This window comes from Mytilus edulis, chromosome 2 (genome assembly GCF_963676685.1).
Source record: "Mytilus edulis chromosome 2, xbMytEdul2.2, whole genome shotgun sequence".
Lineage (NCBI taxonomy): Eukaryota > Metazoa > Mollusca > Bivalvia > Mytilida > Mytilidae > Mytilus > Mytilus edulis.
Window position 1 is genome coordinate 33,866,679 of NC_092345.1, and position 25,575 is coordinate 33,892,253.

General features: G+C 33.1%; 3 protein-coding genes across 3 annotated transcripts in view; 2 read left to right on the forward strand and 1 right to left on the reverse strand.

The window, feature by feature from the left end:
- The first annotated feature begins 294 nt into the window (after positions 1-294).
- LOC139512042 (neurogenic locus notch homolog protein 2-like) lies at positions 295-9,415 on the forward strand. Its single transcript, XM_071299357.1, has 5 exons — positions 295-1,082; positions 1,567-1,686; positions 2,143-2,355; positions 6,155-6,593; positions 9,360-9,415. Exons 1-5 carry the CDS (start codon positions 827-829, stop codon positions 9,361-9,363), a joined length of 1,032 nt encoding a protein of 343 aa, XP_071155458.1. The 5' UTR covers positions 295-826; the 3' UTR covers positions 9,364-9,415.
- A 2,887-nt stretch (positions 9,416-12,302) lies between these two features.
- Positions 12,303-12,932, forward strand: LOC139510825 (protocatechuate 3,4-dioxygenase beta chain-like). Its single transcript, XM_071297360.1, has one exon. The coding sequence runs from the start codon at positions 12,303-12,305 to the stop codon at positions 12,930-12,932; it is 630 nt and encodes a 209-aa protein (XP_071153461.1).
- Positions 12,933-21,511: 8,579 nt separating this feature from the next.
- The window catches only part of LOC139512022 (uncharacterized), a 30,981-nt gene continuing 26,917 nt past the window's right edge, over positions 21,512-25,575 (reverse strand). The window contains exons 7-8 of the mRNA XM_071299326.1: positions 23,495-23,572; positions 21,512-22,353 (exon numbers count right to left, since the gene is read on the reverse strand). Coding sequence (XP_071155427.1) covers positions 22,199-22,353; positions 23,495-23,572 — 233 coding nt within the window. The 3' untranslated portion in view covers positions 21,512-22,198. The remainder of the gene's footprint in view (positions 22,354-23,494; positions 23,573-25,575) is intronic.

Sequence of the window (25,575 nt, forward strand, 5' to 3'; positions counted from 1 at the left end):
TAAACAGATCCATGGACAAGAATAAATATCTACAAAAACCAACAAGAAGCTCAAACCGAACAGGACAACATACCGTATCACAGCCAGCCACACAAGACTGTAGGAAATTGTTTTCTTCATAAACACCGCCAAGGATTGAAACAAACTGCCACCAGATACCGCCACAGCAAAGTCTCTTGAAATATTCCCGAGCCGGTCTCAATTATTTCAAAATATGATTAAGTGACCAAAACCACTAACTAATCAAGAGAACAATTTGATTTTATCCTGTTTTTAATCATGCGTAATTTGTTAAGAATATTCATCATGTTGAATGTGGGCAGTATTTGGAAGAAGAAGAGTAAGTCATTAATGAATTCAAATTAGTGTTGAAATGACTTGAAGCTAAGTAATACTAGTCTCAAACTTTAGTGTAAGTTTCGACGAATATTTCAATGATTGAAATATATAATTGAAGAATTAACTCTAAAAACGACAAGCTAAGAATGCTATCTATTTCTAAGCTGAATTTATCCTGTGTTGAAGAAACATTGGCTGTCAAATTCATGGTTACCAATTTGACTCAAATTATCATATTTGATTTATAACATTCTCAACATATATCCAAATTATAAAATCAAAACTACGACCATAATTCCATACATTGAAAAATTCTACGTAGTTTCAGAAAATATTGTTGTATACGACATCATATTAAGTTACACCAAATGTTACACAGGTAGTTTCGAATTTCCTTCTGACGTGTTTCCAAAAGGACAAACAATATGTTTTTCATTCCAAAAAAAAATCTATAGGGGCTGAAGCGGACGTGAAGAGGAAAATCAAAATGGATTCTCTTAAAATTATTTTTGTGTTTTTTCTTAGTTTCTTTTCATTAATTAACGGATCGCCAAATTGTAACAGTAAAAATGCCTATAGGATAGTTATTAGTGATGATTGTAGAACAGTATGGATGTGTCGAAGACCAGGAATGTCTGCAATGAAACTTACAGATTGCCCAGAAGGATCCGTTGTAGGGGGAGGTGCACGATGTGTTCCCGAGGGTTCTTCACTAAACATTTGCACAGTAAAGCATGTAAAGAGTGAGTGTTTGAGTTGAATTTTGAATACACTGATTGCATGTATCATGAAAAGAAGCTTCAAGTATTTCGTCATTAAAGTTCTAGTAAATAAGTGATGTTTGAATATATAATTATAATTTGGAACTTCAATAACTATTTCGCTTAGTTTAAGAGGTTCTGAATGTGGGTACCGTACTTCATTTTTGTATACTTTCATTTTAAATCAGTTTTTAATTTTTCACCATTCTCTATAAGGCTCAGCAACTGACGAGGTTTCTGTTTGTGTGGTACAGACAGGCATACGAAGAGAACAATAATAGATTCATATATCATACCAGGATAAGGATAAAAGAAAATGGACTTCTGGTTATGACTTATCAAAGAATGTTTCGAGTTGCTGGAAGCCCTCTTTGTTATATCTGCCGATGTCTTTGCTTTTAAAATCACAGTCTGTTTCCGTACATGTATTGTTGTTCAAGTTAAAATGTTTTATCTTTATTTCCAGAAACGTGTGGACTTAGTAGAAATCCGTGCAGGCATGGTGGGACATGCGTACCAGGAACCAAACCAAAAGAATTTGACTGTCAGTGCCAGGTGCCATATACAGGCAGATACTGTGAAATAGGTAAGCATAACCAGGAATTTATTTTTTCTAAATACCTGCATATAAAAAAAATTCCATTTACAATATAATGATTGTAGTTTTCTTTTGTAAAAGATGTATAAAGTGAGCTATGCATTCATGCTGAAAATGTTATGGGTCCAGTGAACTCTCCTGAACAGAATGTGGACAAAACGCTTTTTATGGATTTGAAAACAATGCCGTCATTAACATTTTGTGATAAGATAACTTGCAATTAATTCCAATATCAAATGGGTATAGTTCCAGTAATTTGTAACCCATCAGACAACAGCCTCTTCATCTGATCGACAATTCCGACATGGCTCGCATATTTCAGTTTTCTGTATTTTTATTTAAAATCTGATTTGGACATTCAACAAACATACTAATGAAATCTCTATTTACAGTATGCTTCCGGCACAATTTTACTCCATCTTTTTCATTTGAATCATTTTGCAGTGCCATCACCAGTAGAACTTTGTGCTGTGTCACCTAAATTTACTCGACTTCCTGATAAAGAGTACTGCCAGACTTACTTCGACTGTGGTGACAAGACGGGGGAACCAGTGAAAAAAGAATGCAGCTATCCTTTACAGTTTGATGTTGAAAAACAGTCGTGTGAAGACTTTCATACGGTTAAATGTGGCAACAGAAAAAATCTCAAGTCTAAATGTAAGTATGGTAATTTTACATCTCGATCGTTGATTAAATGATTGATTAATTGACGTTTGCTTAACGTCCAGTGGCAAATATTTCATGCATGTTTAGAACGAACAAAAAATATCAAAAATTACAATAGGTAGTTCCTGTACCGTAAGATGGCATTCAGAATAAAAGTTGGGGAAATATGGACTGCCACTAGAACACGAAAGTTTATTGGATAGGCATAGACATTTTGCCTTGCTAAGGACCCCCCCAAAAATAGCAAAAAGATGACAAACTATAGGGGATACACTTTACCAAACACCAATGATTATTCCCATTACTTTGTGTGATATATCGTTCATGAGTCTTATTCTGTTAGTCTTCCAGAGTCAACATAGAATGACTTCTTTCTAATTAAGAAAGTTTTGCAATGCATAAATTAACCACTTGTAGCTGGACAAAAGAAATATCGTAAAAAGAAAGTTCACGTGTATGATAGAATGCAAAGAAAAGTTGTTAAAGCCATGGAGGTCATTTACATTTGTAATCTTTTTTATTTTCTAAATTCTCCGTTCAAACGAACATAAATTATTTAGATAATTGCAATACATGTTTATCCAATGAAAACAAATTACAAAAGTTTGTAATTGTCTAAATTCAGTCCACATCACAGAATAATCACGGTGTCATTCGGTTTATCGAGAGAAATGATCGTGAAAGAATATCTAACGGCGGTCCAGTATTGAGAGACGATCGTGAGAGTTCTGGTAACGGATCGTGAAAGACATTTAATGTACATTCTAGTTCAGAATCTTTGAAAAAATCGCTTAATTTTCAAAACACGGAAAAAATCCGAACTAAAAAATATGTCTGTCAAAATGGTTTAACTTCCTCAACATAACTGTGAAAGAAGATAAAGAAAATATGAAGTACTTTTTGAAAAAACACAAAAGGCGCAATACGTGTCTATGAAATTAATTACAAATAACACACTTTTTGTACCTATAATGGTCATATTTCAGAATATCATGATATATTTGAAATTTGTTCTTTGGTGTATCTGATAGTACAGTAAAATTAAAGTATGTTCTTCCCTTAAAAGCGTTAATTTGTTTATGAAAACCTTGAATTTGTTGAATTTCCATCAAACTTGATCGTGAAAGATCAGGCAACGTATTATTTTGATCGTGAAAGAAAATGCGTGACCAGACTTAATACTAGTAATCAGAAATCAGTATTTCTTTTACCATTTGATAAACTTACATCTGGTTGAAGCCTGTAACTATTTTGATAAGGATGAGCATTAAAGCTATTATTTTTTTTTCTTTCTATTCAACACTTTACCTCGAAAGTTAAAAAAAAACGTGTCTAAATAAGTGTGAAAGATTCAGCTCTGTGAATCGATCTAGTGCAATTCAGGCCGACCGACACTATTTAGCCAATAATAAGGATATGCAACGTTTAACCAAAATGTTATCCATCAAACAAAAAATTACAGCAAAAACGGCATCTTTCATGTGTAATTTGAGATTGAACGATAACCAACATTTAGTGCAACAGTACTTTTTTAAGTTCTTTTTACACAACGCAGATGTGGATTGCTTTAACTATATACTACAGACTGTAGAATACCAGATCGCAAATGCTGTACTTACTTACTTAATCCTCTTCGTGCATACTTGCACATGGGGCCACTACCAACGCCCTCCACTGTGCAAATGCTGTAATGTCTGCTTTACTTATGATAGTATATTTTTTTAACGTCTATAATATCAAGGGTTTTACTAGAAGTGTCAAATGCGCTTAAGATTGTCATTGGTTCATAAAAAGAGGTCAAGGTCAGATGAACCATGCCATACAGATCTCTTCAAATATCCGGTACACCAAATAAATGTGTTCCGATCCTTACAGTGCCTTAGAAACTGACAAATGTAAAAGTTATGCTTGGCCAATTAATTCGGAACATAAGGTCAAACGTATATGAACCCTGACCGACAGCCAGACATAAACATCTTACTATCATTCAATATATCAAATATAATTGACATCACCATTGTCATATATGAAACATGCAGATAGACATGTATACCATACACGAAATACCTTGGCGCTATAGCATTCAGGTATATATCCAAAAGGACAGACAACATAAAACAACCATTGCCGAATGATGCATGATAATGAGTTCGATGTTAGTTGAAACCTTGCAGAAGTCGAAAATGTACACCTTACAATCATAACAACAACACTGGATTGTTTTTTCGGCGTTTTGTCACCCATTGTCTTTTATTATTGCCGTATTGTTATTTCTTTTTCTTTTCATTTTCTGAAAATATTAATACTTTGAAATGCTTAAACCTATTGAGGATGTTGACCTATCTAGCTTTTCTCAATACCATTAACAAATATTATTTTATCATATAATTGAAGACTAATTTGAACGTCTTCGTAGCATCAGATCTTTCACGATCCTTTTCACGATTTTCAAAAATGCGGTACGTCATCTTTCACGATCCGAAAAATCAATTTTGTGTAAATAGTTCTTTATTTACCAAGTTTCAGATTATATTTATACAAAATAACTATGAGAACCATTTGATTAATTCAAATAGAATGCCCTTACTCGGATAAAAGTAGTTTATCTAGTCGAATTTGTGAAAAAAATCGTGTTTGTTTACATTTTTTATGTCATTGAAATGTCGAGAAGCAATCTGCCTTTTGTTGTTTTGTAAAAACTATGTACTTTTGAAATTGGATATTCTCACATACTGATCATAATGTTAAACCATTTTGACAGACAGTTTTATTTTGTCGTTAATTTGTCTGTGTAATTAATTAAATTAGAATATTTACTGATCTTTCATATGTCCTCTCGATTAAATGTCTTTCACGATCCGTTACCAGAACTTTCACGATCGTCTCTCAATACTTGACCGCCGTTAGATATTCTTTCACGATCATTTCTCTCGATAAACCGAATGACACCCGTGATAATCCTTTGTTTAAATAAACTAAAAAAAGGTTGCACTCAACAATCTACAAAAAACAAACAAAATATGTGACAAAAAGTATTTAATACTGTTTTCGAATATATATGTGCTTAAGTATAACTAACAAAAACTGCGTGTGTACATGCAAATGGTCAACGCCTTATCGATAATTTCAAATCGAGTCCACCTTATTTAAATACACTCAGGTTCATCAAACCGGTTACAATTCTATTTGTGTATCAATAGAATTATCATACGATAAAATTCTTCCGCCACGTACATAAATATATTGATAGAGCATAGAACTAAATAAGGATACTTAAACTGATTTTTTTCTCGACAAGTACTGATTAAAATACAAAATTCAAACCTCAAACACAAACTTAACATTAAAAGTATATTGAATTGACCCTTTTATAGTTATTAACTAAAACTGAAATTTAATTTTGTCAAACAATTTTTCCCTTTTTTCTACTTATGGAGTAATCATTATTCGTTTGATACCAATTTTTGTGCATGGATTTCGTTGCTACAGGAGAACCAAGAATTCATCAATCCATGAAAATTGATACGTACGAAAATGAAATGATTCCACTCTCTGAAATGAAACTTTTTATTGAATGTTATTTAATAACAATTTCCTATACAGGTCAATATAACAGATACAAAACGATGAAATCCCCTTTTACATCTTGTGAGATGGCATTATCCAAGCTGTGAAAAGAAGTCAATCCATGAAATTTGATACGTACGAAAATGAAATGATTCCACAGCCTCTGAAATGAGACTTTTTATTGAAAGACAATTATGTTATTAAATAACAATTTCCTATACAGGTCAATATAACAGATACAAAACGATGAAATCCCTTTTTACGTCTTGTGAGATGGCATATCCAAGCTGTGAAAAGAAGTCAAATGGGTTTCAACCACATCTTAAAAGACCGCGATCTCCGTGGTATATGGTATGCAAAGACGAACATCTTGTGAAAACAGGATTTTGTGGATCCGATAAAAATGGTAAAAAGATCGCTACAAAAGAGGGATGTAAGAATGTATTTGATGTTCCTCAGAAAGACGGTGGAATGAAACCAGGCTGTGAAGGTAAACCGGAAGGGTTTTATCCACTTCAAGGCGGAAGTTGTCAACAATTTTTCTACTGTAAAAAGGATAAAACCTACATCAAACGTTGTCCTAAATTTTTAACCTTCGATACCGAAACAGCCAGATGTAGGCTAAAGATACAAGTATGCAGGCCTTGTGGAACGAAAAAATGGTATGTAATACAATACGTCGAACAACTATCGTAAATTTCTTTAGCGCGTTTCTTTTCATGCGCGCCTATTTGGATTTCAGATCTGTTAAACCTATTTTAAGTGTACCTAATGTTTCAACTTTGTAAATATTTTTTTTTATAAAATTTAACATGTGCGTAAGAATAACAACTGTGGGATTTTTTTTTGAATTTCATTGTGACAACATTACATTGAGAATGGAAATGGGGAATATGTTAAAGAGACAACTGTCATGTTGTAAAAATGCATGAAATTGTGAAATTTTGCATTTGCTTCTTTTTAAGTCATGTTTGGTATCAAAAGTCAATATTTCTTATGAGTAATTCAGTTTCAATTCTTTTGTGACGCACCGGTTCGCCCCGCTCTCGATCTACGAGCAGCGGCGGGTTAACATATGTTGCCATGCTTACTGTTTTGTAAATATACTTTATGAACTGTGCTTGTATATATGTTAGATGGAAAAATAAAGTATGTGAACGTTCATGTATCCAGTCTCGTGTATTGATTTACAATAACTTTCCAGTACGGAACCTCTATCATCTCAGTAAAACGGGCCTAAATTGTTTGGATTGTAAAATACTGTTATTCATTTCCGACGGACTATAGAGTTAACAAAAACGAAACACACCAACAAAACAACCACATGTATAATCGACAAATCAAATTATTTAGGCCCGTTTTACTGAGATGATAGAAGTTCCGTATCTTCCGTTCCGTTTTACTGAGATGATAGAGGTTTCTATCTATGCCCGGGTCCTCCACCATTTGACACGTTTAGAATTTCCTAATTAATTGACGTGAATAGAAAATCCTAGTTTGTCGTAATTTGAATTACCTATTTTAAGTGTACCTAATGTTTCAACTTTGTAAATATTTTTTTTTATAAAATTTAACATGTGCGTAAGAATAACAACTGTGGGATTTTTTTTTGAATTTCATTGTGACAACATTACATTGAGAATGGAAATGGGGAATATGTTAAAGAGACAACTGTCATGTTGTAAAAATGCATGAAATTGTGAAATTTTGCATTTGCTTCTTTTTAAGTCATGTTTGGTATCAAAAGTCAATATTTCTTATGAGTAATTCAGTTTCAATTCTTTTTATTATGCTAGAAGTGCATTTTATTCAGAAAACAAGATTTTGAACTTTTTTTCAATAATTTTATAAAAGACATGTATTAGTCGTTTTAGCGTTACTAGGAAATATTAATGGATTAAGATTAAGATTAGATCGTGAGAATACTTTTTGACAGCAATGGTCATCAATGTAATTTATTTGTCAACACCTAAACTGTATATAGAGTGAATAATGTCAATTAACACTAAGTCTTAATTTAATCTGTTTTTGCTATATTTCATTATTTAGAAACTTTTTGTTTATAAGTACCCTTTTCCGTTTTCATTGGTCAAAACGTTTCTATGATAATGTTTTATAAAGATGACTTTTGAAACGAAAAAAAGATAGAGAAATAGATAGAACCATGTGACGCACCGGTTCGCCCCGCTCTCGATCTACGAGCAGCGGCGGGTTAACATATGTTGCCATGCTTACTGTTTTGTAAATATACTTTATGAACTGTGCTTGTATATATGTTAGATGGAAAAATAAAGTATGTGAACGTTCATGTATCCAGTCTCGTGTATTGATTTACAATAACTTTCCAGTACGGAACCTCTATCATCTCAGTAAAACGGGCCTAAATTGTTTGGATTGTAAAATACTGTTATTCATTTCCGACGGACTATAGAGTTAACAAAAACGAAACACACCAACAAAACAACCACATGTATAATCGACAAATCAAATTATTTAGGCCCGTTTTACTGAGATGATAGAAGTTCCGTATCTTCCGTTCCGTTTTACTGAGATGATAGAGGTTTCTATCTATGCCCGGGTCCTCCACCATTTGACACGTTTAGAATTTCCTAATTAATTGACGTGAATAGAAAATCCTAGATGGTTCTATCTATTTCTCTATCTTTTTTTCGTTTCAAAAGTCATCTTTATAAAACATTATCATAGAAACGTTTTGACCAATGAAAACGGAAAAGGGTACTTATAAACAAAAAGTTTCTAAATAATGAAATATAGCAAAAACAGATTAAATTAAGACTTAGTGTTAATTGACATTATTCACTCTATATACAGTTTAGGTGTTGACAAATAAATTACATTGATGACCATTGTTGTCAAAAAGTATTCTCACGATCTAATCTTAATCTTAATCCATTAATATTTCCTAGTAACGCTAAAACGACTAATACATGTCTTTTATAAAATTATTGAAAAAAAGTTCAAAATTTTGTTTTCTGAATAAAATGCACTTCTAGCATAATAAAAAGAATTGAAACTGAATTACTCATAAGAAATATTGACTTTTGATACCAAACATGACTTAAAAAGAAGCAAATGCAAAATTTCACAATTTCATGCATTTTTACAACATGACACAACGACTCGATCAAAGAGCAGATAACAGCTAAAGTCCACCAATGGGTCTCCAAAGCAGCAAGAAAATTCCACACCCTGAGGTGGGCTTCAGCTGATCCCTAAATAAAAATAAGTACTATAGTTAAGTGCAAATGACATGATTTATGTTTGTTGTTTATTACGTTTTTCACAAATGCATCCTAAGTACCATTCTTTTTAATATTATTCTAACGAAACTGGTGCTTACAATTTATATTGGTTGTGTTTACTTACACTCGGTTTTCTTTATTAATTGTATTTCTTTTTTCTTTCAGCTGAAGAGTAAAAGGACATCCATAAAAGACTTGTAATAAAATTTATTGTCAGCAAAGTCTCTCTTTGTAAATAGTGTGTAATTGAATTTTTAATATATAAAACAACTGGCTCCTTGCCAATACAGCGGCATTCGATACTGTTGTTGAATTAGAGTGTGGAAACGTGTCAAAGAGACCACAACCCGACCACAGAGCAGAAAACAACCCAACACCACCAATGGGTCTACAACACGACAAAAACATCTAGCACCATGATGCGGGCTTCAGCTATCCTTTAAACAAACATGTATTATAGTTCAACAATAATGGATAACACGTTAAAAAAATATAATCCTTTAAAGGAACAACACAAAAAAACAACAACATACAAGACTAACAAAGACCTGAGGTTCCTGGCTTGGGACGGGCACAAAAATGCAGCAGGGTTTAACATGTTTGTAAGCTCTCCGCCCTCCCCTTATACCTCGTGAGTCACATTTTTGTAGATTGAGTAAAACTAGCAATTTCTTGGATATTTTATTTCGTGGTTTTGTCAATCGCTGCATACAAACCCCGGTCCTACAGAATATTTGTAATACATGTATTAAATTTCCTACACCAAACAAATCTTCTTCTTGAACAACTTTTAGATTTTCTAGACTTATCTTGATGCAGTCTATCAAATCCGATACATAAATACACATTGGAATGACTCTAAAGTCGATTTGGTGGCTTTTCATGCATACAACAATATAATATTAAAACTAAAGTTAACATTTTATTCAAAACTTTGTTGCATAATTGTTGATTTCCTTAACATTTGAATTTATCATTAATGTAGTGATATCAAGTCTACACGTTTAATCAATTAATGTTAAACTACTTTAATGCATTATTTTAACCGTTGAAACAGAGAAAAATGTTTTTGGTTTCCGTCCACAAAACACATGTTGCTTCAAGTAATCTTCATAGGTGGGCTCGACAACAAAACTTTGGAAAGCCAGAAATAATAAACGTGGGCGAAAACAACAAACTAAGCTTATATGGTCAACTTTTATGAATGACTGATGTGATATATTTTACCGAAATTAAGCCTATTACAACCCTTCGAAACAGTTCTAGCTTTACATTTTCATTTTCTTGTGGACATATTGCATGTACTCTTTCAGCCCGTCCACTCTCAAAACATTCCAACTCGTTATCATGAAAGTAGCTTACTCAAAAATCAACATTAAACCAAGTACAAACCAAGTATACAAAAAAGTGATAAAACGTGTTTTTCTCCCGCTTGCCAAAACAGATATATCTTCCTTAATATGTGTGACATTTTTGCCACTGCATGCACTGGATGTTTGGCAAACAACAATCAATCAACAAAAGATGATTTTAAGCTCATAGTTTAAGTTCAGGAATTGTATAGATACATTACTAAAAAGCATAACAAGCATTAACCTTCATTTTCAGAATCAGTTTGCATGCAATTGTGTGCATCCAATCAGCAAAACATATTAATGTACTTCACAATTAAAACGAAGGTGAGTGTAAAAAGCTACCAACTTTTAACATTGAAGCATGTTTTGGAACAGTAAATCATACTAAACCACATTTTTTTTTATGGATCTCGTTATTTATTTCACAAAGCGGAATTTTATTCATATGCTGATGAAATTAAGAAAAGGGAGGTTTTATTTTTTACATCATTTTTACGTGCTTGGTTGATACTGGTTGATGCCTTTTACTACACATACAAAAACAAATCTTATTTTTGGTGAACTGTCATAGAAAAAGATGTTTTTAATATATTGCATTTATTATCGGTACAAGGTCCAAACAGTTGACCTTTAACGACTTTATTTGCGCTGTTTGGGTTCTATATAAGGGTCTGACTGGGGTAAACAGAAAAGAGAATGATGGGTTAATGTACAGAATAATCAACCAAAACAAATAGAGAATAATTGGATAAAACAACTCCATAAAATTAGAGAATAATGCGGCGCTAGTTTATAAAGAAAAGAGGATAATGGGTAAAAAATAAAAAGAATAGAGAAAACTTCTCTAAAAACATGAAGAATACAGAAATGGAGGAACCTGCTTTCAAACTATGTGCTGTATTTAATTTCCTTGTTATACAGTTACTGGTCATCCCGTTGGAAGCAAGGAATAGGCGGTGTTTTTTATTCTTCGTTTTACCTTTACGACATAATCTCATATATGGTCTTTGATGCCACCAAGTTAGTCTTTTTTCCGGAGTAGTCGATTGTTCGTGATTGTTTTGGTAAACAAGGTTCAACTACTAGTATCCTACATTTCTTTCCATGTTTACTAAATAGCAAAAGTAGGGAAGTGTTTGCTGTTTTATTTACTGCTATTTTTTTTTTATTTATTTCATAAATGCAAGGTGTTATTTGAAGACAACTTTATGAGCGCCATATTTATTTAATTTTTTTTTTGATTTATTTTATGATATTTCCGTGTGTGTCTGTGTTGGTTTTTTTTTGGCGGCCGGTTGGGGGGATGAGAGTATTGATAATCTATAAAATCGGGTAGTATTTAAATGTTGGTATACTTCATACTTGATGCACTTCTTTTATGTATTGTGAAGATGCAAATATCATTTAGATTCATAATTTTTAGTAGCGGTCTTTGATAATTGATTCAGCGCATTTTAATCTGGGTTCAAGGTCAGTGACTTCTGACGTAACAGGGTCATCTGATTTCATCTCGTACTGTTCTTTGATAAGATTCCAAATAAAATACACTGTAAACAGATTAAGAAAAATTGTTAATAATAATCCATATGTTGTAGGAACTGTGTTGTTTTTGTCTAACATTCTCAAGTAAAACATGTACCGAATGGACTCTCAAGTATGAACATCTTCCGAATAGACATTGGCATTGTTTTGGAAGTTTGAAAAACAAGCAACATCTCTTAGTTTTTGTATAAGATATTAGTTGAACTGCATAATGAATTTCCATTTCATCATCAAATTTGTTTGTTTTATTGGAATATCTACATTAGTTTCTAGTGATGACTGCAAGCCAACACCCCCGGATATTATTGGACCATACTATTTTCCGAAACCACCAAAACTACAACAGTTTTGTACCGGAGATCCGGAAAAAGATCGCCTGAAGACGCTTCTTGTTCATGGTCACGTGTACAAACAGGACTGTAAAACTCCGATTCCTCACGTGAGAATAGAAATCTGGCAAGCAGATCACGATGGAAATTACATGATGTCCACAGATTGCAGAGGACATTTCAAAACAGACAAACATGGTTACTATGAAGTTTCTACCATTCACCCTGGACGGTATTCAATCGGTGTCGATGAAATTTTATATCGTCCCGCTCATTTGCATTTTAAAGTGTTTGGAAGGCGTGGACATAAAAGTCTCGTGACTCAGATGTATTTTGCTGGTGATACTTATCTCGGAAACAACGATTCTTGTTATATCTGTTCATCGGACAAGAAGGATCTTATAATACAAACACAACATTATTGTCACACCAACAACGCCACTGACTGTATTGACATTGCCAACTTTGACATTGTCCTTGAGCGCGGGAAAGGAACTCTAATAGTACAATAGATATAGCTGGATGATATAGGAGACACATATGTTTATATTTACATATTAAGTAAGGACATTTTTAATTTGTTTTTATTAATTTTGAACATAAATTTTTACTTCGATACCGGTTCATTTATTTTGCTACTTTTGAGTAGAGATTTTCATTTCATACAAAATATCTTAGTCATGAAACATGATAGATAGACTTGGGTAAAATGGTTTTAACGTACCAGCAAGTTTAAACTCTCCTAATTACCTAATTATGCATGCAACTACTTGTTTGTCGACTAGATTTGATAAATCTGGTAACTTATTTTGGTTATCTGTTGATTTTTCTTATTAATTAGCACCTCTTTTGCCAACATAAACAGCTATATGTCTGCATATATATATACGTAACAAACAATGTATCAAATAAGCAATTAGTATATATGGGATAGATAGCATATGATGCTAATTAATCCAGGAGTCGTCTTCATTTTCTATTCGGTGGAATGTTATGTTTTCAGTTTGGTTTTGTATGTCATAGTGTTGACTGTTTTGGATCACTTCAACAGACGAGTTTTGAATGTCCATATATTATCATCTGTCTCTTTTTCAAACTAAACGTCAGTACCATATAACGAGACAGCCAGCAATCTTCTCGCTTACTGATGTGTAGTGCGGTTTCTGTTTTTGTTCACTCAGTAAAGCCATTACTAATAAAGAAAACTATATTTTTACTCCTTGGATTTCCCAAACTTTGGCTTTGAGTTTGTTTTCCGAACTAAAGTTAATTTAGAAATACGTTTTTAACATACCATTTAATAATTTTATAATGTCAATATTATGCTGTTTGATTGCTTATCACTGTTCAGTTATTAAAATGTTTATCCAGAAAATGGCATGTGATATTCTTTGGTTCATTTTTATTTTAAACAAGTACCAACCTTCGTGCACAGGTTTGTAAGAATAATGTTCAGTTATTATAATGTTTATCCAGAAAATGGCATGTGATATTGTTTGGTTCATTTTAGTTTAAACAGGTACCAACCTTCGTGCACAGATTTGTACGAATAATGTTAGATAAAAATGTGAGGGTATGTAAAAAAATTATATCAGTGTACAGCTGGAAAAAACTAATGGTTTTAAATGAACCAGATGGCTTTCGCTCTCATTATATATGAACAGTTTTATAAATCACACCGGTCTATATTTGTTTTTTTTATGGCTACATTGATGAAAATATATGATACCATGTATGTAAAACTAAGATTTAATGCACCGTCTGTCTGTTCATGAAAAGGACAATTTTATAAAGTAAAAACAACGTATGACTAGCGATCTCTACAAAAGTCATGCCGATATCCAAATAAATGATCAATTTATGTTTAAAGCTTGAAACTTGGCACAGTGAAAGATTAAATGACTTTGGCTTTCAGATATAGAGCCATGAAAAAACAAAAAAATCAATTTGGCCGACATAAAGGTACTGGGCTTTCATTTGATACCATAATTAAACTTTTACTGAACTCTTGTATATTGGCAGACACCATCAAATGTATGGTGTGTGTTTCCAATACCTTATGTTGGCAATCTTTAATTTGGCAGTCCTTTGGATTTCTTTTCGTGGCTCTATGTAAAAAAAAGTGTATTAGCATCATTTCTTATGCTGTGCAAAGATTCATTCCTGTACCATATAGTAATTAATTATGTCCATTAATTGGTCTAGGCTGCTGAATTTCAAGACCAAAGTTTGTTTTTTGGCAGAGTATAAATTCCCTCAACTAGTTAATTGTCTTCGGTAGACTGGTTTTGTTTCATAGACTTCTATAAAAGAATAACTTTGGCGTTGCCATTCCATGCATGCCCGGATAAAGGAGAGCAGTTATTTCGATAAAAATATAATCCAGTCAATTTGAATGTCACATTTAGCTGTTTTTGGAGAAAAATGGGAATTGTTGGTTCCGAATGCTCTTAAACTTCGTACTTTATTTGTCCTTTTTATGCCCATCTACCATAGTAGAGGGGCATTATGTTTTCTGGTCTGTGGGTCCGTTAGTTCCTCCGTTCGTCCCGCTTCATGTTAAAGTTTTTGGTTAAGGTAGTTTTTGATGAAGTTGAAGTCCTATCAACTTGAAACTTAGTACACATGTTCCCAATGATATGATATTTCTAATTTTAATGCCAAATTAGAGTTTTTACCTAAATTTCACGGTCCACTGGACAGAGAAAATGATAGTGCGAGTGGGGCATCATAGTACTTGGGACACATTCTTGTTTATGATGTGTCTTTTGTTGACAAAACGCGCGTCTGGTGCAAATTCAACATTTCAATCCTAGTATCTATGATGAGTTTATTTCAGTTAAGATGTCTATAATCGACGATGTGGCTGCTTTAAATGCAAGACAGTTTTTTTTTCCATTACGGCGTACAAAATTATTTACATATGTTTACTGGTCGAAATAAAAGCTTAATCACTACAACACCAAACACATATGTCAAAACAGAAAAAAAACAAAAAGATATACAGACAAATCAAATCAGCAAAAAAAACAAAAGAAAAGAACACAAAAATTTACCATAGCAAATTTGTAAACACATGACGGGATGTATAAGTACCGAGCCACGTCAAATGTATATTACCAAAACAGACTAGAAAAGTAAAAGATTAATTTGATGTAATTGGTCCGAGACTACAATTATTTCGTAGTGCATTTCTTTTAGAACATAAATGAAAATTAAAAAAAATCCCACCTGCGCTTTCTCAATAAATTTTTTACAGTGTGTTGTACTACTTTTGGGATAAATTATATCAACATTATAGAAAACTTCATCGGCGCACTAAAAATATGGACAACTTTATGTTTAGGGGGTCTTGAAATCTTTTCACAGCTTTCGAAGTGCTAATTTTTAACCTTTTTTAGCTGGACCAAATCACTATTTTCCTTTAAAATTCTGGACCCAAATATTTTTTACAATGTAATTTCAGCCCCTTCTTGCAATTTGAGGCATACAACTTGGTGAAATAAATTTGGAAGGGGTTTTAAAAAAATTGGCAATCCTACTGTCAACACTAGGAACTATATTCGTGGGACGACAATTGTGGTCTCGGACCAATTAAGATGATATACATCATCAGTACCTAGAACTTATACTTAAAGACCATCGTATATTATTTGTGAAGTTGATACGGAAGATTTACCAACAAGTTCATGATATATTTAGATGAACTTTTTTAGAAAAAGAACGTAACGTTCTTTGCCATTACACTCGTCCATCAACTTCCTGCTCAGACACTGGTGATGTTTGACGAAGTCTTAGTAGCAGCTACAAGCTCTTGAATACCGAATGAATTGGGAAATGTATGCACCATATGCAGGTGAAATGGTATATTTCTACTACGGTTGTGAAAATCGATAATTTCAAAATTAAAATTGTCGGGGAATTATTCGGGGAATAAGTCTAAACATAAATGATTTTGAATCTTTGGAATCTTTGGTCTTCTTGGTTTTGACAATTGTCTAAAGGATCGCCGAATCATATGAAAATAAGAAGAGGCACACAATTTGCTCCCATAGGAATGCCGACAATTTGTTAAACATTTCTACAAATTTGTTGTCAATAAGAAATTCCAGCATACTGATCACTTGTTTCTCTGTATAACATGTTTTACCTTTCTGTTCACTATTTAAACAAAATAAGCTGTATGATATCTCAAAGAAATACATTTAATTATAGTTTATGCTACCATTTTTATGTTTAAAAGCATTGCGGATTATTTCTGTCAGACGATTTTTCAATTTCACATGGAGAAAAGTGATATACAGGTTTGAAATATCAAAAGTTTTGGTAGAAACTTATTCAGAGAACGATAGAGATTTAGAAGTATACAGAAGTTCTTTATAGAGTGTTTTTTTTAGAATCAAGATATAGTTAATATCACTGCGCGATTGAACAGTTTCACAGTATTTCTGAAGACTCTCTTTCACTAAGGACATACATTTTGTCAATCTAATGAACAATTATTTCGTCTAACATACAGATGATCCGGCGCCGAATGAACCGTTGTTTATACGGAATTTTGTGAAGCTTAGGTATCCACAATAAACAAGGTAATTCCCACTATTTGCTTGTGATTCGCAAAAATCCTTTTCAAATATTATGTTTTGTATGTGGGATTACATGAGTAGCTCAAGTTTGTCCTTTTTTTTTATTATTTTATACATAAATCGTTTGTCGATGTGGTTCATAAGTGTTTCTCATTTCTCATTTTTTTTTTAATTTAGATTAGACAGTTGGTTTTCCTGTTTGAGTGGGTTTACACTTGTCATCTTTGGGGCCCTTTATAGCTTTCTCCGACCATGGTGTGAGCCAATGCTCCATGTTGGAGACCGTACTATAATAGTTTACTTTAAAAATTGTGACTTGGAGAAAGATGCTTTTTTAAATTTTCATCCAAATGTTCTCGTCGCTCAAAGGTCCTAAACTTTTTTTATCGCTCTTGTAATTTCGGTAAAATGTCCATTGTCGGTTTAAGAAATAATTGATGCAAGCTATACTTTATTGTAGTTTAACATGGGTAGACATTATATTCATGATTATTTTTGCCAGAGCGATAGTGAGGGCGAAAATAACACGAATATAATGCCTATCCATGTTAAAACTACAATAAAGTATAGCTTGCATCAATTATTTCGATTCTGATTTTGACAATTAAGGTAATTTCTATGTGCGATGTGTATAAGACCGTATAAGGGTAAAGCGATTGTGTAGGCTCTTCCATGAACCTCCCTTTTTTGTTTGTAAAGAAGCAAACAGCTGGCACTGTGATTTTTCAGAGGGAGGAGTTTTTGAACAGCCAGCATGAACGGTTGTCATATCTAGGTCAAATATGTCAATTTCGGAATGCAACACATTACAGTAATAATAAATGAATTAGTAACAACATTTGCATCATTTAAGAGTTTGAGTTAATGAAATATATAAAGCCCCAGTCCCACTAGACCACGATCGCACCACGCTCACCGCGATCTAAAATAAATTCAGATCGTGGTGAGGTCACGGTATGAGCGGCATGAACATATAAATTTTCGTTGCTTTCGCGATGCATCTAGGTCCTCATTACGCTTCTACAACGATCCCGCTACGATTATACCACGTTCTCACCGTGCTTATTCTGCGACCTTACTACGCTTTTCAAGATCGTTCTACGCTCATCACGTTCTCACTACGACCATACCACGAGTTATCCGATTGCAACACGATCTTACCACGCTTCTACTGCGATTATAGCACGTTCTTATCACGATTATACTACGTTCATACCGCGATCTTACTACGTTCTCAGCATTAACGTCAACATCGTGTTCCATATCGATACAGTTCCATTCCTTCTATGTCTGATTAAATAAAACGTAGACGGAAACAATACAGTCATGCCACCAAAATCCACTAGAACACATGGACGTGGTGGTAAGGGTTGATGTAGAGGCAGAGGGAGATCTTATTTTAGGTCCGCTGTTATTTTTAATATATATAAATGATTTACCACTTCATGTTAAACAATCCAATATGGATTTATATGCTGATGATTCAACATTGCATTTTCATGATAAAAACATTGAAAAAATAAACAGCATATTGCAAAATGATTTAAATGCTATACAATCTTGGTGTAACAATAACAGTATGAAAATCAATGCACAAAAAACTAAGTGTATGAAATTGGGTTCAAAACAAAAACTTAAACCTGAACTATCAGAATTATGTATTACCGTCAACGAAACATGTATTGAGAATGTCCATTCTTTCAAATTACTTGGAATAGACATTGATGAAAATTTAAGCTGGGAAGATCATGTTGATCGGCAGGGCCGTAACTACCTATGAGGCAGGGGAGGCAACTGCCTCGCCTGAATTTTCTACACCAAATGTTTTTTTTAAGTAATAAAATGATATATTGACAATATGTCATTTGTGTACACGAAGAACTTGAATTTATATCATAAACAACACCAGTTTACAGTTTTACCATAGTTTTAACAGTGTTATCATGATATGTGATATATGTCATTTTCCGGACTTTTGATCGATAATGAAACGTTTCAGCAAGGACGTATAACGTAAGTAAGTTCCCTTTGTATTGTGAATCTTTTATGATATCGGAAATTCGTTACCGGCTGCTGTTGGAATATTTTTTTAACGTCTTCCGATCGTACGAGAACAACAATATCCTTATGGTCAATGCCTCAGTAGTTTAACACTCCCATTCGTTGTAGTAGGGACTTTCTATACTAAGTATATACTAGTATAGAAATATTATCTGGTTGTAATTATATACATGTCTGTTCAGCTTTCAACAATATTGAAATTCAAGGTCCTCGATAAAAAGAATATCTTACGTTCTATGATCTTGCTTTATATGGTTTTTTTTTAACTTACCAATTTGATTTCTAACAAAATAATCTTTAAATACAGATAATAATTGTTTGCATAAAAATTGCTTCCAGGATCCAGCAATACTGATGGAAATCGAAGGAAAACGGGTCATTTTTAGCCACTGATTTTATTGAGAGAAAACCAAACTTTGAAAATCCGCGGTCACGATGTATTTAATGTTAATAATTATAGTCTAAAGTACGGCCTTCAGGACGGAGCCTTCACACACCCCAAACAGCAACCTAAGCTTGTTTTTGCATAAAACTTGCTTCAAGTTTCAAGCAATACTGATGTTTCCCTAAAGTAAGAAAAAGGGTCATTTTACCCATTTTACTGAGAGAGAAAAATCGGTGGGAGGGGGGGGGGGGTGCATCCCCTACCCCTTATCTTGAGGGCCTCAGTAGGCGGCCTCCAAACCCCTGCCTCCCCTGAATTCAAACCCTAGTTACGGCCCTGCGTATATGTAAAATTATCTCATCTAAAGTATCACTTTTATATAAAATTAAAGTATATTTGCCAATACACACAAGGCAACTATTTTATAATGCATATATTCTACCATATATAGACTATTGTAGTTCAGTTTGGGGAAATTTATTACAAAAAGATTCAGATAGAATCATAAAACTTCAAAAAAGAGTAGCAAGAATTATACTGGAATGCGATATTTCTATTCCATCTAATTTCATGTTTTCTTCTTTAAAATGGCTATCTTTTACCAAAAGAATAAAATACCAACAATCAATTCTAATGTATAAAATTGTAAATGGACTAACACCTGATTACTTAGCAATACTAAATATTGATGATGTGCAACGCCACAACTTACGATCTGTCTCTAATAATGATCTTTTTGTTCCAAGACCAAATACAAATTTTTATAAAAAATCTTTTCATTATTCTGCAACCAAAGTATGGAATAATTTACCACTCGAAATAAAGAAATGTCCTAATGTGGAATTATTCAAGAAACATAGTTATAATCATTTTCTTGAAAATTATATGCAAGTCAACTAATTTGTTTTCCTCTAACAAAACTATATCAAATATTGTCATTTATTACCCTTTGTATATTTCAATGATTGAATTGTGTATATACTAGTAATATATATTGTAAATTAATGTATGAATGTATGAATGTTAACTGTATGCATGTATTTTGTTTGAGGGCCTCAATGAAAATTAGACTATTTCTAATTGAGTTACCCTCTTTAAATAAAGAATTTATTATTATTATTATTATTATTATTATCTGATAGTAACGAATCCTGATCAAGCAGAGATGTCAGACCGACGAATCCAGCCTAAATTACAAGTCAATCTATTGCTGGTCCGTCAAGCTCAAATGACGATGTTTTAGTGAACGATAGCAGAGATGACACATATGGTCAATAGATATAGGAAGATGTAGTATGATTGCCAATGGGACAACTCTCCACCCAAGTAACAATTTATAAAAGTAAGCCAAGGTACGGCCTTCAACACGGAGCCTTGGCTCACACCGAACAGCAAACTATAAAGGGCCACCAAAATTACTATTCAAACGGGAAAATTAACGGTATAATCTATAGTCGTAGTGGAAGCGTAGTTGGGTCGCGGTGAGAATGTGATGGTCGTAGACTAGTGAGGTCGTAATAACGTCGCTTTTAGATCGTAGCGCAGTCTCTCCGAATTGAATCACGCTTTCGCTACGCTCTCGCTACGATGGAACAGCGACCATTGCGAGCTTACTACGCTCTTCGTGCGCTCTCACTTAGCTTCTACTACGACCTGATTTCGCCACGACCGCACCACGATTGTTTTGAACATGTTCAAAGTTGGCCACGCTCATCCCGATCTGGAAGACCTCACCACGACCGTGATACGACCTAACTGCGATCTACACGATAGTACTACGATCATCAAAATTTGCATTTTTTTCACAGATCGTAGTGCGATCGTGGCCTAGTGGGACTGCGGTATTAAATGCATGTCAATTTGATAAAATTCATTATTCTGCAGTAGTCAATATACGCATGGGCAAAAAAATTATTGGATTTAGAGCATGGGTTTATTCATAAAGCGAAAGAAGCACGTCATATTAGAATCTATTATAATATATAGAAAAGAGCAGTGAAGTATTCCTATTCTGATTGGTTCAGAACGATTTCAAGAAAGTAAATAAATGTGAATATTATTGATTTTTATTGATTTTTTATTTTATATATATTTCACTATATGTTATAACAAATTTGCACTTTCATATAACACTGAACTATCAGTCATGCAATATCTCAATTCCGAGGGGACGTTGCTTTGCCAATGTAGCGTAGCATTAACGGTTTAACCACTGTTTCGGAGTTTGATGATATCTATGGCACATAAACATCGAAAATAAAATAAAAAAAACATAATAAACACATCTGATACATTAACAGGTACACGTGCTAGGATTGTCATCAATTTCACATGATTTGCATTAAAATGAAGGACGTTTATACATGCATAAATCATACAATCTTAATTGTTATAAACTCAATTTCTCGACATCTTAACGGGTACAATTGAATCAAGTCATAAAGAGGTTAAAAATTGAGTAACAACATACATGTCGCATAGTTTAAACATACAATGAAAACATAATTCATTTTGAAATTGCATTTGAAATATTTCAAGAGAACACAATCATTTTTTTTAGTAAAAACAACCAATTAATGCGGTTTGGAAATGCGTCTATAGATTTGATAAAATTGGAATGCCGGACATAAAAGATTCCGAACTTTTCGCAGCATGTATAATTATTCACTAGGGAAGTGGCGACAGATTGGAATGTAAATTATTTGTCATAAAAAATAGTTCCTTTAGAAGATAAATAAAGAGCACTTCACTTCTTTGGAGCTGGTACGTTGTCTTTATAGTTTCCGACCATATTGCCCGCTGGTCTGTAGCTACCGACCACAAACACGCGACCTCCTGAACTTTTGGCTTTTCCAAACCCTACTTCTTTTGTTTCCTTCCATACTACTTGTGTGAAATGACCTGAATTAGAAAATAAATATAAACAACACTTCTTATTTGTAAAATCGTTGATACATTTTATAATAATTTTGAGCGGCTGTTTAAATAAAAAAATAATTCCCCGAAATCAATACGGGCAACTTGCAAAATACCACAACAGCTCTTTCAGAACAATATTACGCCCTTGACAATCATGATGAGCAGTTTTGAAACATCCCATTGAAAACTTGTGTATTGGTAGATATTAAAGCACAGCATTCTTTTCAGTAGATTCTATCATTTTTTTATTTGTTTCTCGACGCGTTGGATTAAAAATGTGAACAACATGAAAGAAAGGACATGGTATTCATTATTTTGACTGCCATCTGTTTCTTTGGTTTAAAAAAAAAAACCCACATTGGACAATCAAAATATGTAGATACGTGTACCAAGACAAGCAAGTTGAATTCATGTGCAACCTTATACAAAAATATGTCCAATACTTTAACGTCAGACAAGAGTCAGAATGCTATTTTTCGCGTACATAGCAACACGACACACGTGGAGCAGGATTAGCTTACCCTTGAGCTGCACCTGACACCGCAATTTTGGTAGGTTTGTTGATGCCCAGTGTTTAGCTTTTTTATGTTGTGTTTTTTATTCTGTTGTTTGTTTTTTTGTCTTTTTTTTTGCCATTGTCATTGTCATTGTCGGCGATAATTGTTTTCGGCTAATGAGTTTGAATGCATCATTGGTATCGTTTGCCTCTTTTTTGGCCTTTATGATTCACATGTAATAATGTTTTAGTATCTTTCATATATGAATTTCTCCCTCAAAATAAAGTGACAAGATTAAATCATTTAATAAAATTTGAATACATTTGAATGAATTGAATATTAGTTCCTATGCTTTGACAATTTTAGAAGCCAGAAAACTGCTTTTATCGTAACTTTCTTTTATCATCTACAAGACAAGTTTTTTAATAAAGCAAAACGCTATAATGTCTATATTCATTCGTATATTGACTTTCAAACATTTGGCTTTAAGCGTTCTTTATGCAGATAAATCCAGATGCATGCAATTTTTAACGTGTTGTTTTTCATTTTTTTTTGTGTAATACCGATGTTATCGCCGGAATAAGGTTGTCAATTATCGAAAGCAATGCAAGTTTTAATTAACCCACCTGTTCCAGTAGTTCTGGGCTCTGTTCCAAAAGTATGATCTTTAATTTCACTATACCAGTAGTCTGATACTTCTTTACCTGAAAAATAAAAAAGTATGTCACAGATGAATACTGTTATTACTAGTAATCTCAAAGTACGAAAAGAAAAGTTCCAAAGGGAACATAAAACCGTTACTAGTATATTTTACGGGGACTTTTATGTTTCAAAAATATGCATATATGAATAAAAAGACGTGGTATGAGTGCCAATGAAAAAATTCTTCATCCGAGTCACATTGTATAAAAAGTGAACAATTCTAGACCATAGTTCCGCCATTAAAATATGGAGCCTTTGTTTGCTCACAACAATAAGCAAGCTGTAAATAACAAATGGTCCAAAAGTTACAAGTGTTAAACAATTCAAACAGGAAAACCAACGGTCCTGTTCTGCGTAGCACCCTATTTGCAAATCTGCGTATTTCTGCATATCCTTCATATCCAATTGAAATTTGTTCCGACTATCCTGTATGTAGTATTTGCCACTGAACATTAACATGCATTTATTGATTCAATCATCATGATCTAATTTTCTAAAACTAGTTTTCAAATATGTGATGCATATATATTCAGGACGAATTTCAAACAACAATTAATTTAATAGGTGGAACAACTGGGAGGATAGACGGGAAATTTAAATAACCTCTAGAAAATGAGGATATATTTGACATGGCGGACAAAAAATCTGCATTGCAACAGGCTACTTATGGACCCGTAAAGATTTAATTTTAGAGATCACGAGTAAACGTGAATAAAGCTGATATTGTTTTACATCTAACCCCCTTGTTTTATTAATTGTGTCATAGATCAAATTTCTTCGTTCCGTGGATGTTCACCTGTCTTTGTTAATATGTCTTTTGATTCAGTTAAGCATTTCTATTGATATTTTATAGCGTCTTTTTATTGCACTTTTGCATTTCACAATATCCTTCTGAACAGGCGTGACTGTATATTTATGCATCATGTTCAGTCGAAAGGAGTACAGTTAACTATGCTAAATTTATACACCACATGTATCTCCGGGTTACAACGAATATTAGGATGATGGCACTAAATGTTAGAAAATCAATATACAGTTATGTTGCATTTAATGTCCATCCTATAGATATAAGTTAAAAGATATGGGTCGATATTCAGTTATGAACGCTGAATATTTCTTAAGGTATTTTTCTCTCGGGTTATTTCTCTCAATTTGTCAGTATCACGAATGGAAAAAAAACATCGATATTACAATGCATAAACACAATATTACTACAACATTGTAAATATTACTGATCTAATTAGCATAGGGCTGTTTGAAATATGTTCTATTAATTAGGTTCATAAATTAAAATGAATATAACATGTTTGACATTAGAATTTTCACAACACAGTTGTTATGCCAAACTGATGGATTGGTGAACTCTTTAAGAAATAACAATTAAAGATATATATGTTTGATGTATGTGTAAAATGATAAAAATGTTCAAATAGTCAAAAGATTAATCTCGTTAACATATCATGCTTTGAACAACGTTAGCAAAGGTTAGCATTGAATATCAAACTTTATCCACAGAGTGATAAAAGCTGGTTGGAAGAATCAGTTCAACATACGATCTTAGACAAAAGACAGGTGATGCCCATCACTTAATTATCCCGATCTTTAAAAAATCCAGGTTGGAATACTATATATAAATTTAACAAAGGCTATCAAAGATATACCATCAACAACAGATTGCACAAATTACAGAACTTAAAGTATGACTGAGTGTTTACGTTGATGCTAAATGATATCAATAATTTTGTGTCTTAATGTCCATTGGCAAATATTTCATGCATCTTCAGAACGTTAACAACACCAGTAATACGTGCGTGTCTTTACATCCTGCATTCTGGAACGACCGGGGCGTTAAATAAAGAGCCTTAAATAAAGTGTTTGAGCAGACAATTTCCATTACAATATATCATACACCTGTCAGTCAGCTTTTACCATTAAAACATCGTTTAACCCAATAAAGGACTTCAAAAGTCTTTATTTCAACCGGACATTGATGAGTGTTATTAGG

Excerpts from the sequence above, each read along its gene's own strand:
- LOC139512042 (XM_071299357.1), top strand. The coding sequence starts at position 827 with ATGGATTCTCTTAAAATTATTTTTGTGTTTTTTCTTAGTTTCTTTTCA. Across the intron at positions 1,687-2,142 it reads AGGCAGATACTGTGAAATAG|TGCCATCACCAGTAGAACTT; the intron begins GTAAGCATAACC and ends ATCATTTTGCAG. Across the intron at positions 2,356-6,154 it reads AAAAAATCTCAAGTCTAAAT|GTCAATATAACAGATACAAA; the intron begins GTAAGTATGGTA and ends TTTCCTATACAG.
- LOC139510825 (XM_071297360.1), top strand. The coding sequence starts at position 12,303 with ATGAATTTCCATTTCATCATCAAATTTGTTTGTTTTATTGGAATATCT.